Source organism: Squalius cephalus, assembly GCF_949319135.1.
Source record: "Squalius cephalus genome assembly, chromosome: 13".
Lineage (NCBI taxonomy): Eukaryota > Metazoa > Chordata > Actinopteri > Cypriniformes > Leuciscidae > Squalius > Squalius cephalus.
The window spans coordinates 38,430,075-38,445,766 of record NC_137134.1 but is presented as its reverse complement, the minus strand read 5'-3'; the positions used below and the strand labels follow the sequence as shown (position 1 = coordinate 38,445,766).

Below are 15,692 nucleotides of genomic sequence, written 5' to 3'. Positions count from 1 at the left end.
AAGTCTCATCTCATCTCTGTCTCAATTCAATTCAATTCAAATTCAATTCAATTCAGAATGTTCTTTTTTGACATGACAATTGTTTCAATGTATTGCGAAAGAAGTTCTAAGAACAATTTAGAATTCTCTCTCTGTCTCTCTCTCTCTCTCTCTCTCTCTCTCTCTCTCTCTTTCTTTCTTTAGGGGTGGAGCGTCATTTCATTTCTTCTCATCTCTTTCTGGTGAAATCGTCATCACATCAGACTAACACAGAAGAGTTGCATGTTTATTGTCACTGGATGAAGTTCCGTCCAGATAAACACAAACGCATCTCTGCGTTCCGTCTTTAGTTCAGCGTGTCTATAAAACTCGTACATTTCTCCCGTTTTTTTCCCCGTTTCTTTCTTTTTTGGGGGAGTCGCTTCATGTCTGTTTGCCAAGAGACAACGTGTCGAGGGAAATATCGTCCTTCAACAGCCAAAGAAAAACTCTGAGGAACTTTATATCAGGTTGGTGCCGCTTTTCAGAGTTTTATTTCGTTTTAAACGTTAAGTTTAGCGTGTTCGGTGGAACGCTCTCCGCTGACGTCATGAGTCTGGCCCCGCCCCCTCATCCCTCATGCCATAATTATATGTTCTGAACTTCTGCAAGTATGGCATTAGCATGTTTTACTTTATTTATGCGCACTTTCTTATGTGGTTGAAGCAGTTTGGTATGTCCACAGCCATTTTGTTTTAAAACGTCAATTTAAGTGTTTGAAATGTCTTTATTTTCTTTATTTTTATATTTAAATTTTTTCATGAAAATCAGTACATTTTGTAATTGCACTTCATTTACAGTGCTATTTAGCTCAAAGTAAAAGTACATTATTTTTTATTCATATTTTTTGCTTCACTGTTAACATGTTGGTTAAATAATAATTGGTTAAATGATGATAATAATAGCACTATTGTTCCTGAAACTGAGTCTGAATTCCCTCTCTTAAACGTCTCTATGTTTGCGCTTTAGACCACAGACTGTCTGAACAACTTCTGCCAAATGTTTTTATGGTCACATTTGTTCTTTTCCACTGTCTGTCTCACTGACACAGAGCCACAGACAGGCTGAACTGAAGACATTATTCAGTATAAATGAGGAAAAGCTGATATTGTAATAGTGGCCTAGAAGTTTTGTTGTACCACGGTAATACCTTGTTTTACCTTGACTGCAGCGCTAGAGTTTGTTGTGTGTGTTCCAGCTCATGTAAATCATGTTGTGTTTGTAAACGCCTGCAGATCTACATCCCAACCTGTTCCAGAACAGCAGCCGGTAACCATGGCGACCCGAGGCCACGCCTCCAGCTCGTTAATGAGCAACCACACGAAGGAGCGGGTGACCATGGCCAAGGTCACTCTGGAGAACTTCTACAGCAACCTCATATCCCAACACGAGGAGCGCGAAATGAGGTATAAACACACAGACACTTCATAAAGAGCTTCTGATTCTCAAATCACACTTAAAATGATGGCATTATAGACTCCAAAACTCTGATCTGAAGAACTACAGTCAAACCAAAAATTGATTCAGACGCCTTCAACATTTCTCACATTATCAGTTTATTCGCTATAGTTTAGAGAATGGTGATAAAAAATGAGCAGAACTCAGTTGATATTTGACTGGTTTTGTCCGTCCTTCTGTTAGACTGTCTCACACATGAATTATGTTGAATATCTGTCAGCTGTTAAATTTAACTACACAATTAGATAATACCAGTTTAGCTCAACCAATCACCAAGCAATGCTTCATTGTGTTCAGTCTGTGTGTAAAAAGAGCATTAGCAATTAAAGAAAACACACTTCAGCAAAACATGATCAGCTCAAAGTGTCGGAGTCAGTTTTGGTCCCAAATGTGTATAAATGTCACTGGTAGTCTCTGTATGAAGAATATTAGGGTATAATATGTCACAGTTTACTTTATTCTGCTCTCCTCACTCAAAAATGATCTCTGGTGTCTGAATAATGTTTGTTTTGACTGTATATTGAAGAATGGTTGAGTCTCCATTGAAACGTATAGCGGCTGAAAGTGTTGTTGATCTTGAGGCTGTTTGCGTTGTTTTCATTAGCGCTCTGCTAACCATCCGAAGCGTTTGTGAAGTCGTGTTCTGCTCCGCCAGTCGAGCGTGACGCTACATCATTCCTCTGTGGTGAAACACTCCTCCTGTGTTGCTTATTTACAGTGTGTTTTATAACATTAAGAGTTCTGTGCTAAAGTTGACACTACATGCATGTCTGAGTCAGAGTTATTATCCTTAACATTAAAATCATTTTTGGTTAATTGAAATAAAGCCAAAATAAATATTGGATTAAACATAAAGGTGATGTGGAGTGTGATCTGACACAGTGTGCTCTGGTGTACACGACACATTTTGAGAGTTATAGTATAGCACGCTGCAGAAAGATTATGAGAAGTGCGCTGATTTGGTTCTTGCGTCTCGTAATCAAGAACGTTCTGTTGACAGGCAGCAAAAACTGGAGAAAGTGATGGACGAGGAAGGACTGCCTGATGAAGAGGTAACAAACACGCACACTAGCGGCCCGTTCACACCAAGAACACTAACGATAAATATAACGATAACTAAATTAGCATTCACACCAGCGGACGATAAATATAACGATAACTAAATTAGCATTCACACCAGCGGACGATAAATATAACGATAACTATATAGGCATTCACACCAGCAGACGATAACTATAACGATAACTATATTAGCATTCACACCAGCAGACGATAACTATAACGATAACTATATTAGTGTCCACACCAGCGGACGATAAATATAACGATAACTATATAGGCATTCACACCAGCAGACGATAACTATAACGATAACTATATTAGCATTCACACCAGCAGACGATAACTATAACGATAACTATATTAGTGTCCACACCAGCAGACGATAACTATAACGATAACTATATTAGTGTCCACACCAGCGGACGATAACTATAACGATAACTATATTAGTGTCCACACCAGCAGACGATAACTATAACGATAACTATATTAGCATTCACACCAGCAGACGATAACTATAACGATAACTATATTAGTGTCAACACCAGTGGACGATAACTATAACGATAACTATATTAGTGTCCACACCAGCGGACGATAACTATAACGATAACTATATTAGTGTCCACACCAGCAGACGATAACTATAACGATAACTATATTAGTGTTCACACCAGCAGACGATAACTATAACGATAACTATAACGATAACTATATTAGTGTTCACACCAGCGGACGATAACTATAACGATAACTATATTAGCGTCCACACCAGCGGACGATAACTATAACGATAACTATATTAGTGTCCACACCAGCGGACGATAACTATAACGATAACTATATTAGTGTCGAAACCAGCGGACGATAACTATAACGATAACTATATTAGTGTCCACACCGGCGGACGATAACTATAACGATAACTATATTAGTGTCGACACCAGCGGACGATAACTATAACGATAACTATATTAGTGTCCACACCAGTGGACGATAACTATAACGATAACTATATTAGTGTCGACACCAGCGGACGATAACTATAACGATAACTATATTAGTGTCCACACCAGCGGACGATAACTATAACGATAACTATATTAGCATTCACACCAGCGGACGATAACTATATATTAGCGTCCACACCAGCGGATTATAACTATAACTATTCCAACGATATCACTTCTCTGTGTATTTATCGTTATTGTTGTGGTGTGGACATCACTATTCTCTTTAACGAACAATTATTAAAACTTTATAGTTATCGTTACAGTTATCGTTCTTGGTGTGAATGGGCCTCGAGTATATAAATATTCGCAAATGCTTGTGTTGCGTTCCAGAAGCGAGTGCGGCGCTCCCAGCACGCTCGTAAAGAGACCGAGTTCCTCCGTCTGAAGAGAACCAGACTGGGTCTGGACGACTTCGAGTCTCTGAAGGTGATTGGACGAGGAGCGTTCGGAGAGGTGATTATGATAATGAGCGCAAACGACACACTAACGAAAGTCTGTGTGTGTGTGTGTTATATGCAAATCAAATGTGTTTCTGATGTCCACAGGTGCGTCTAGTTCAGAAGAAAGACACAGGTCACGTTTACGCAATGAAGATCCTTCGCAAAGCCGACATGCTGCAGAAAGAGCAGGTGACGCCGAATTATTTTATTAAAGATAGGTTATTTTGTTGTTTTATTATAGAATTTTATTTTATTTTGTCTGTTTTTCTTTTTTATTACTTTATTTGGTTATTTTATTTTTTTTGTCATTTATTATTTTTAATTTAATTAATTTTTTTAATATTATTTTTTATTTAATTTCATTTAATTTCATTGTATTTCCTGTCCCAGGTGGGTCATATCCGGGCGGAGCGGGACATCTTGGTTCAGGCAGACAGTCTGTGGGTGGTGAAAATGTTCTACAGTTTTCAGGATAAACTGAATCTTTACTTGCTGATGGAGTTCCTGCCGGGAGGTGTGTGTAATGAACTTCACATGTGTCTTCATGTTTACTCCACTTCCTTTTGAAAATCAACTGGAAATTTTTGTTTTTAGACTTTTCTTCAGGACCTTTTGAATGATTCATTGAACTGATTCAAAATAACTATTCGAGTTGATTTTTTTCAGAGAATCAGTACAGATTTGTATGGAAGCTTGTTTCCGCCACAAAATAAAACATTTTAAAAGATAATTGCGACTTTTTATCTCACAATTGCGAGTTTATATCATGCAATTCTGACTTTATTACAAATAATTGCGAGTTTATATCATGCAATTCTGACTTTATTACAAATAATTGCGAGTTTATATCTCGCAATTCTGACATATTTTCTCACAATTGTGAGATATAAAGACACTTTTTTTTATTCTTTTTTTTTTACCTCAGAATAGTTTATATCTCGCAATTCTGACTTTATAACACGCAATTGCGACTTTGTCATGCAATTCTGACTTTATATCTCCCAATTGCGACTTTATTTCTCAGAATTGCGACTTTATATCTCCCAATTGCGACTTTATTTCTCAGAATTGCGACTTTATTTCTCAGAATTGCGACTTTATATCTCGCAATTCTGAGAAAAAAAGTCACAATTCTGACTTGATATATTGCAATTGTGAGAAAAAAAGTCAGAATTGTGAGATTATTATTATTATTACAATTATTATTATTATTTATTTATTATTCAGTGGTGGAAACAAGCTTCCATAGATTTGTTTGTGAGAATCATCATTCAAATTGTGCTTTTGATGCTTAAAGGAGTAGTTCACTTAAGAATTAGAATCTCCTGATAATTTACTCTCCGCACGTCATCCAAGATGTTCATGTCTTTCTTTCTTCAGTCGAAAAGAAATGAAGGTTTCTGAGGAAAACATTCCAGGATGTTCCTCCATATAGTGACTTCAATGGGGTCCAACGGGTCGAAGGTCCAGATGTGAGTTTCAGTGCAGCTTCAAAGTCTCGACACGATCCAGCCGAGGAATAAGAGTCTCATCTAGACAAACCAGTGGACATTTTATAACAAAAATAAACATTTATATACTTTTAAACCACAAATGCTCGTCTTGCACTAGCTGTGATGCGCCACGATTGTGTCGAGACTTTGAAGCTGCACTGAAACTCACATTTGGACCTTCGACCCGTTGGACCCCATTGAAGACACTATATGGAGAAACATCCTGGAATGTCATCATGGATGACGTGCGGGAGAGTAAATTATCAGGAAATTTTAATTCTGAACTGAACTACTCCTTTACCTACGTGGAATACCAAACTCTTCTCGGTCCTCCAGGTGACATGATGACGCTGCTGATGAAGAAAGACACCCTGACGGAGGAGGAGACGCAGTTCTACGTGGCCGAGACGGTTCTGGCCATCGACTTCATCCATCAGCTGGGCTTCATACACCGAGACATCAAACCCGACAACCTGTTACTGGACTCCAAGGTCTCAGGAACAGGAAGTGACTCAATAAACCTCTTCCTGTGTGGCTTCTGCTTTTGCTGGACTTCTCTGTCAGCGAGGCCTTTGATTGGCTGTTTAATCAGATGTGTGTGTGTGTGTGTCTTTCAGGGTCACGTCAAACTGTCAGATTTCGGCTTGTGTACGGGCCTCAAAAAAGCGCATCGGACCGAGTTTTACCGCAACCTGAACCACAGCAAATCAAACGACCTCAGTGAGTGATGAGCGATTTGATCACTGAACATAATTCATATTCATTAACATATTTGAATATACTCTATGAATAATTAGTGTCCACACCAGCGGACGATAACTATAACTATAACTATATTAGTGTCCACACCAGCGGACGATAACTATAACGATGACTATATTAGTGTTCACACCAGCGGACGATAACTATAACGATGACTATATTAGTGTACACACCAGCGGGCGATAACTATAACGATAACTATATTAGTGTCCACACCAGCGGGCGATAACTATAACGATGACTATATTAGTGTCCACACCACCGGACGATAACTATAACGATAACTATATTAGTGTCCACACCAGCGGACGATAACTATAACGATGACTATATTAGTGTTCACACCAGCGGACGATAACTATAACGATAACTATATTAGTGTCCACACCAGCGGACGATAACTATAACGATAACTATATTAGTGTTCACACCAGCGGACGATAACTATAACGATAACTATATTAGCGTTCACACCAGCGGGCGATAACTATAGCGATAACTATATTAGCGTTCACACCAGCGGACGATAGCTATAACGATAACTATATTAGTGTTCACACCAGCGGACGATAACTATAACGATAACTATATTAGTGTTCACACCAGCGGACGATAACTATAACGATAACTATATTAGCGTTCACACCAGCGGGCGATAACTATAGCGATAACTATATTAGCGTTCACACCAGCGGACGATAGCTATAACGATAACTATATTAGTGTCCACACCCAGCGGACGATAACTATAACGATAACTATATTAGTGTCGACACCCAGCAGACGATAACTATAACGATAACTATATTAGTGTTCACACCAGCGGACGATAACTATAACGATAACTATATTAGTGTCGACACCAGCAGGCGATAACTATAACGATAACTATATTAGTGTTCACACCAGCGGATGATAACTATAACGATAACTATATTAGTGTCCACACCAGCGGACGATAACTATAACGATAACTATATTAGTGTTCACACCAGCGGACGATAACTATAACGATAACTATATTAGTGTCCACACCAGCGGACGATAACTATAACGATAACTATATTAGTGTTCACACCAGCGGACGATAACTATAACGATAACTATATTAGTGTTCACACCAGCGGACGATAACTATAACGATAACTATATTAGTGTCGACACCAGCGGACGATAACTATAACGATAACTATATTAGTGTCCACACCAGCGGACGATAACTATAACGATAACTATATTAGTGTCCACACTAGGGCTGCCCCCAAATAGTCGACTAAACGTTAGTCGATATGAAGAGGGCTTGGTCGAATACATTTTCATTAGTCGGTTAGTCGCAAAAAAAATCACGTGAAAAAATTACGCAATCAGGGGCTGCGCAGTCAGTGTATGACATGACATCAAAGCAACGAGAGATCAACGAGATCTCGTGCCTCGCGGTATACCAAAGCGCACTTTATATATGCACAGACCCCTCGTTTTTTCCAAGCGCGTCCGCGTCGCATCGAGATAAAAACATCTCAACTTTTCAGAATGCCGCAAGCGCACCGTAGGTCACGTGACAACTGTAACGGAGAGTGCAGCTGATGGTTGCTTAGCAACGACAGACGCCTCCAGAGCGCAACTGCCCTAGCGCTTTCGAAAAAGGAGAACGCGGCGCGCCTAGCGTTTTCTACGCGTTTTTAGGCGCGATATGTGAACGGCGCCTAAAACAGCTAAACGCCTCCACTGTATCCCTTCCACATCCACTCCATCAGAGCGCATCTTTTCAAAGGCCGGCTTCATTGTGATCAAGTCGAGAAGCTCCCTTCTTCCCAACAATGTGGACAAGCTGGTGTTCCTCTCACATAATATGAAAAAAATAAAATCGAATTGAAAGCTTAGGTAAGAATGCTTAATTTCCTTTTTGTAGTGTTTCTGTTTGCTATCCATTAGGCTATATATAAAAAAAAAACGGGTATTTTTATAACAGGTAGGCTATACAAATAAATAAATACATATTATTTTTATTTATTCGTTTTTATATAATGCAGAAGTTGTTTTTTATTCTGTAAGAAAAAGTAGTCTGATGTTTGCAATTTGTTGTTTCAAGTCAAGACTCATCCGTCGTCTTAATGGCAGTTTGCGGCTTTGCTCTGATATTTTTGATTTGTATTTGTGTTCTTTAAATTATTTGTTCCACATTTTGTCTTAAATATAGTTGTTCTAAACAATTTAATCAAATACTTAGGCTGTTGATTTGTTTGCCGCCTTCTTTTTTATTCTAAGTTTTGGCGTTGTGCGATGTGCCATGTACATTTATTAAATTGTTCGTTTTTGTTAATTTTCCTTTTGAACAATATAAAAATGATATTAATTTTCCACTGTATTTTTATACCAAACAGCGTTTTTGCTACAGTATTTATTTGTTTTTGTTTTTATGCCTTGTTTTGTACTAGGCCTAAGTTACTAATAAGTTTATTTAATTTATTTTAAAGAACGAATTTTAGTTTATTTTATTCAAAACTGTTTTTTTTTTAATAATAAATTATTAAAATGCACAGGCAGTGCTGTTTTTATGTTATAATTAGCCTAACGTTCCGGCCACTGATTTTTGTGTCCGTAAGCGCTGTATACTTTAAACGCTTTACTATTCTGTTTTAAGTGCTTAATTTTCATTTTGAACGCGCTAATATCATGCTTTAGCATTTTCTGTCATATGGAAGTGTTAAACTTCAACTTGGACTATACCTTTCCTTGTATATACGCAAGTTTTTATATTAATATCATAAATGAACGATTATTCGACTAATCGCTAAAATGCAGGAGTGTTAGTCGACTAGGAATATCTTTAGTTGGGGGCAGCCCTAGTCCACACCAGCGGACGATAATTACAACGATGACTATATTAGTGTTCACACCAGCGGACGATAACTATAACGATAACTTTATTAGCATCCACACCAGCGGACGATAACTATAACGATAACTTTATTAGCATCCACACCAGCGGACGATAACTATAACGATAACTTTATTAGCATCCACATCAGCGGACGATAACTATAACGATAACTTTATTAGCATTCACACCAGCGGACGATAACTATAACGATGACTGTAATGCTTACTATATTACAGTGGAATATATTTCTTCTAAGCACACGCTGCAGTTTTGTCGTTCGTCACTTTAAATGCTCGAGCTCTTGTGATGGATTCTGATTTGCTGTCCATGTTTTTATCGTTCATCTGCTGGAAAAAAAACATTCTGAAAGTGATTCCAACGATATCGTTCCTCTGTAGTTATCGTTATTGTAATGGTGTGGACATCACTATTCTCTTTAACCTACGAATATAGATTCAAAATATTAATAATTCACACGTTTTTTTTCTCGTAGCGTTTCAGCACATGAACTCCAAGAGGAAGGCGGAGACGTGGAAGAGAAACCGGAGGCAGCTGGTCAGTGATAACGCCGGGTTCGTTAGTTCGTTCACAGCACACAGGAAGTGATGTGTTATGTTGCTCCGCCTCTTTCAGGCCTTCTCCACCGTGGGAACGCCGGACTACATCGCTCCCGAGGTCTTCATGCAGACCGGATACAACAAGCTCTGCGATTGGTGGAGCCTGGGTGTCATCATGTACGAGATGCTGATTGGTAAGAAGCGAATGATATGCAAATGAGGGCGTGTCATTATTTAGCATGATCAAGCGGCAACCTCCCTGTCTCTCTCTTGAATCAACACTGAGTGACTTAAACTGCAGTTCATCCACTGGCCACTAGAGGCTGCAGAAGAGAGTCAATCCCATAATCCCCCATGTTAATATACCCAACTTTACAGCAGAAACACATGTTTACAGTCTGGGGCTAAAAGTGGTTTTGGTCTATAAAGCTAATTTGGATTTTTTTTATAACTTATTCGTTTAAATGATATTAAGACGACTGTGAGGGTCGATCTGTTTAAATTATATTAAGCCTTAAAGTTCTGCATAATTAAGGGCGTGGCCACTTGAGTGATGTCACTGCTAGCCGTTTGTCTGCTAGCGTTAGCGTCACCTCAGCTAATCCGCCTCGCCACACATTTTCGTTTTTCCGGGAGTGACGCTGCCAAGATGGCGACGGCCAGCTCCGCCCACTTTGGGCTTCAAAAACGCTCTTCAGAAACACCAAGGGTGACTGAATGGGCAGTTGCTCATTATCATTTAAAGAGACATGCACTGAAATGGGTCGCTTTGAACAGATCTGTTTTTGAGGAGGTAAAAGGGTGTTGTTTTACACAACCATTGAGGAATTTTAACCAAAGTATGTTACAAACTTTACATGAAGACCCTAAAGAATCATACCAACTTGTGGAAAATGGGCATCCGATGACCCCTTTAATGTAAAACCTATAAAATGGCTGTTGTTGCAGGCTACCCGCCGTTCTGCTCAGAGACTCCTCAGGAGACGTATAAGAAGGTGATGGGCTGGAAGGAGACGCTGGTGTTTCCCCCCGAGGTGCCGATCTCAGAGCGAGCGAAAGAGCTGATCCTGCGCTTCTGCTGCGAGGCCGACCACCGCATCGGCGCGGCCGGCGTCGACGACATCAAGAGGAACGGCTTCTTCGAGGGCGTCGACTACGATCACATCAGGTCTGGCTTCGTAACCGTTTTTTAATCACTCTGAATCAACATGCACCAATGCTAAAACAAGTATTCATTAGGCTACTTCAATGAGCTCATTGTTTCTGTATTAAATTACATTGATTAAATTAGTATATTTTTCGCTAACTGTGATTTTGTACGTACATTTATGAAATACATAACTTAGACAGTTTCCTCTGATAACAGATCACTGTAAATAGTAATATGGACTCATGCACTTTCTGTAAAGCTGCTTTGAAATGATGTGTGTTGTGAAAAGCGCTGTACAAATAAACGGTGAGGATTCGATCTAACAAGGGTTTCGTGACTCGTTCGCAGGGAGAGACCTGCGGCGATCCCGATCGAGATCAAAAGCATCGACGACACGTCGAACTTCGACGAGTTTCCGGAGTCGGACATCCTGCAGCCGCCAAGTAAGATACAAATGTACTCATTTATAACTCGCAATTCTGACTTTATATCACGCAATTCTGACATCTTTTTTTTTTTATTGTGAGATATAAAGCAATTGCTAGTTATAAAGTCCAATTCTAAGGAAAAAAAGACTGACTTTTTTTCTCAGAATTGCATGTTTATATCTCACAATTCTGACTTTATCACACAATTGCGTGTTATAAAGTCACAAAAAAGTATTTTTTAAATTCTGTTGCGGAAACAAGCTGCCATAGCAAATAAACATGAATGAACATCAGAAGGAATGTTGATCATGAATCAGGGTTTCAACCCTGGAAAAACTTCAATAAAACAGCTTGAGTCACATTCGTCATGAAAACAAGTTTATGATATGAATAAATAATGTTATATATATCCAAATGAACTGATTTATTCGTAAGCTTGTAAATGATAATGGAACTGAAGTTTGTCAGTGCTGAAGTGTTCTGTTGCTGTGTCGAGGTCCGGCGGTGGCGAGCAACCATCATCACCCGGAGTCGGACTACAAGAACAAGGACTGGGTTTTCGTCAACTACACCTACAAGCGCTTCGAGGGTCTGACGGCCAGAGGAGCCATCCCGTCCTACATGAAGAGCGGGAAACGATGAGGATAAAACACGAAAACTATCATTTCTACCCAAAACACTACCAAAGAACACACTGCCACACTTCTGCAATGCTGGATATTTCAACTGCTTCATTTACACGTTTTTATTTATGCTTTTCTGCCATCAGAACTTTTTGTGGGTAAGTTTTGGCAGATGTAATACCAAAATCCACTTATATAAACGCTTCATTTGTAGCTCTGAAGTGCGGTGGGTATTTAAAGCTTTATATAGAGGGTATATGCATTGACGTCACTTTCCCGCGGGAACACACTCCCTCAGCCGGACTGAGTGGCAGAAGAGCTTCTGTGTGACTGGATTTAATAGGAGAAACTGCGAAAACACCAGTAAAACAAACGATTATCAGTTTAAACTAAAGGTTGGACTCGATATAGTGTTTCTTACAACTTACCAAAGATAACCGTGGATATTTATATGCAGCAGGAATCGTGTTTCCTGACATTTATATGAGCCTGATTTCGATGCCGGGGAAATACATAAAGCAATTACTTATATCACTTGTTCACTTGATCACTTATATCAATGTTATATATATATCATCATATCGTTCAGCCTTAAAACTTTTGTAGTTTTTTTGTCAGTGTTTATTTAAAAACATCAAATTATGCAGAATATGGTAAATATTTAATTGATGAGTTGTCGATACAATATATAATATATAGGGTGTGATTTTATCCCTAAATTCAGCATATTGACACAAAATGAAAACTGTAAATCCACCTTTCTAAGCCTGGATCCAATTTCTGCGAATTACAGCGATCCATTTGCTTCTCTGTTCTGTAGCTTTCTGCGGTATGTAAAAATATACCTCAGATTTCTTGTCAAATCCAGTTGTACATTCAATCTCAAAGCTCTTTTCCAGTTTTAGATGTGTTTTGTGTGTTTTTCGCGGTGTTTTTTCGCGGCATTCACGCTAAAAAATATTTGCCACTCAGTGCGCGTAACCGCAGACGCTGAGCCCACGGTGACGTCACACGCATACCCTCTTATAACGCCATATTTTTGTCCTTCAGCGAAGACAAATCACTCTATCATGCAGTTTATTTTGAATTATAATGACAAATTATGGGTGCTGCCCCATTGATGCAGTAGTTTTAGTATGATATTGAGGCTGTTTGTTTGAAGCTTTGCTGTATTTCTATGTGCATCAGATTTGACTGTCAAAGGTAAGGGTCACGTGACGCGTGCCTTCATAAGCTTTACGAGCGAATGTTTTTACTGGTGTCGGTACGATTGATTTAATGTCAATTTAACGGTAGTTTCCTGGAAAATATTTCCAGACTTTTTTATATATAACTTTACAGCATGCAGTGCATCGTTAAATATTTTTATATTGATATTTAACCGTCTTTTAGTTTGTAATGACAGACGTTTGACGTGTGTGTGTGTGTGTGTTTATATCTTCAGTATCAGTATCTTCTCTTCATGTCCAAAAACGCATTTAAAGTTTACAAATATAAACAATAAAAGTTACATGCCTTTTGATTCACTTGTTTAATTTTTTGGGTGAATTAACAAAGATAAAAAAATAGTCATGAAACATACTTTTATAACATTTGCAGTCAAAAGTTTGGAATAATTAAGATTCTTGAGCACCATTTATTTTGAAATGTTTCTCGAGCATCAAATCCTCATATTAGAGTGATTTCTGAAGGATCATGTGACACTGAGGACTGGAGTAATGATGCTGAAAATTCAGCTTTGATCACAGGAATAAATTACACTTTACTATATATTCACATAGAAAACAGTTGTTTTTAATTAGTAAAAATATTTCTTTCTTTTTTTAACGGCATTTCTGATCAAATAAATGCAGCCTTGGTGAGCAGAACAAAAAAACGCATAAAAAACGTATTTATACCAAACTTGACTGTACATGCATTCATTGAACAGATGCTTTTATTCAAAACCTCTTACAAATGATATAAAACGCTTGAAAAGTTTGCTTTATAATTGGTTTACCTGATATTTATTACATTAATCTACTGTATCTTGTACTGTACCATCATCATCTTGACACTAGATGGCGCTGACAGACAAAAAATCTTCCTGTCACTCACAAAAATGAAGTTTAAAGTCCCCCTGTTGTCAATCATTTTATCCCTTAAATCTCATCTCTGATCACCAAAATGACACATTTAAACGTTTTTTACTTAGTTAAAAGTTCATGTCTTAAAATATCTTGACTGTAACTCGACACCCTTGCCTCATTTAGTATACGCGGTTCTGTGAATATGCAAATGAGCCCCGCCTCCACTCACTCACTCAGCTCAGAGATCCACTGGTTGACGATCACACGTTGATCTGATTGGTTACAAGGTAGTTTGTGACGTCAGAAACACCAGCGATTTCAAAGCGTGTTTTTGAGACTGTCTTTGGTTCACTGCAGTTTTAAGGAGGAAATACTCAGCAATGCTGTCGACTTATGAATTTACACATGCTTTGACTTGAAGCAGATTAAAAACACCACATAGACACATAAACAACATTAAAAGCTGGATTTACACCACAGGGGGACTTTAAAACAATGCACAATAATCTCGAGTGATTTAGTTATTGATTATTAATAAGCAGATATTGTGTAGTACAGTAATGGCAGGGTCTTGCTCAAGGACACAATGGTGAAAAGATCTCAGGTACTTTTAAGTTCAAAGGTCATCTATCCAAGAGAGTGATGTGTGACTCGAGTCAATATGTCAGTCAAGTCAGTCACACACACACACACACACACACACACACACACACACACACACACACACACACACTTACAGATGCTTACTCACACAGACACACACTTAAAGAGATACACACACATAAACAGACACACACTTAAACAGACACACACACAGACACACACTTAAACAGACGAGTGATCTGTGACTCGAGTCAATATGTCAATCAAGTCACACACATACACACACACACACACTCACTCACACACACAGACACAGACATAGACACACACTCACTCACTCAGTCACACACACACACACACTTACAGATGCTTACTCACACAGACACACACTCACACAGACACACACTTAAAGAGATACACACACATAAACAGACACACACTTAAACAGACACCTCACACAGACACACACTTAAACAGACACACATGTAACGGGGGCCAGCTAGTAGTCGCTGTGCGAGTAAACCTCACTCCTCTGATCTCAATAGGCGCTCTAGCGACAGACGCCTGCAGTCTTTAGCCTCCTTGTCAGAGCACCTGACTCTCACGCCGGAGACCTGTGTTCGAGGCTGGAGGGGTTAAAGACACACACTCACACACACAGACACACTTAAACAGACACACACACAGACACACACACACAGACTGGAGTGATCAGTGACTCGAGTCAATATGAAAGAGTGAATTATTGTGAAATAATGAATATGAATGAACGAGAGTGACATAATGATCAGTCATTGGTGGAGGGCAGGAGGGGCGGGGCCGTTGAGCCGATCTAACTCGTCGACCTGTGGAGTGGGCGTGGCTCGGTTAGGCCCCTCCCCCAGGGCAGTGATGAGGTTGGGGACGCTGCGGCTGCGCACACACTGGAAGTCCACGTGTCGACTCTTGCCCTCCTCCTTCTCCCAGGACAGCGCGAGGAACGGGCGCTGCACGAACCGGTAGATCACCTCGTTCTTCCCGCCGGGCCGCCGCTTCACCTTCTCCTTACAGGTGGGGTAACCTGGGACACACCGCAACGTACCTCTCAAGCGGGGAATCTGGGCTTATAAGTCGCGCTTCCATTACCCTTCAAATT

At 39.3% G+C, this 15,692-nt stretch overlaps 2 protein-coding genes across 2 annotated transcripts in view; one reads left to right on the top strand and one right to left on the bottom strand.

Annotated features, from left to right (window-relative positions):
* The first annotated feature begins 195 nt into the window (after positions 1–195).
* Positions 196–14,897, top strand: stk38b (serine/threonine kinase 38b). Its single transcript, XM_079891092.1, has 13 exons — positions 196–488; positions 1,254–1,424; positions 2,477–2,528; positions 3,882–4,004; positions 4,097–4,180; positions 4,382–4,505; positions 5,821–5,975; positions 6,102–6,204; positions 9,621–9,682; positions 9,761–9,878; positions 10,633–10,852; positions 11,183–11,277; positions 11,759–14,897. The coding sequence occupies exons 2-13, from the start codon at positions 1,294–1,296 to the stop codon at positions 11,902–11,904; spliced, it is 1,413 nt and encodes a 470-aa protein (XP_079747218.1). The 5' UTR covers positions 196–488; positions 1,254–1,293; the 3' UTR covers positions 11,905–14,897.
* kctd20 (potassium channel tetramerization domain containing 20) overlaps positions 12,919–15,692 on the bottom strand; it is a 9,007-nt gene continuing 6,233 nt past the window's right edge. The window contains exons 8-9 of the mRNA XM_079891093.1: positions 14,960–15,617; positions 12,919–14,686 (exon numbers count right to left, since the gene is read on the bottom strand). Coding sequence (XP_079747219.1) covers positions 15,349–15,617 — 269 coding nt within the window. The 3' untranslated portion in view covers positions 12,919–14,686; positions 14,960–15,348. The remainder of the gene's footprint in view (positions 14,687–14,959; positions 15,618–15,692) is intronic.

What these genes read in the sequence shown, in the direction of transcription:
- stk38b (XM_079891092.1), top strand. Translation starts at nt 1,294, where the DNA reads ATGGCGACCCGAGGCCACGCCTCCAGCTCGTTAATGAGCAACCACACG. An exon ending in GACGAGGAGCGTTCGGAGAG is followed by an intron (nt 4,005 to 4,096) that starts GTGATTATGATA and finishes TGATGTCCACAG; the next exon opens with GTGCGTCTAGTTCAGAAGAA. An exon ending in ACATGCTGCAGAAAGAGCAG is followed by an intron (nt 4,181 to 4,381) that starts GTGACGCCGAAT and finishes TTCCTGTCCCAG; the next exon opens with GTGGGTCATATCCGGGCGGA.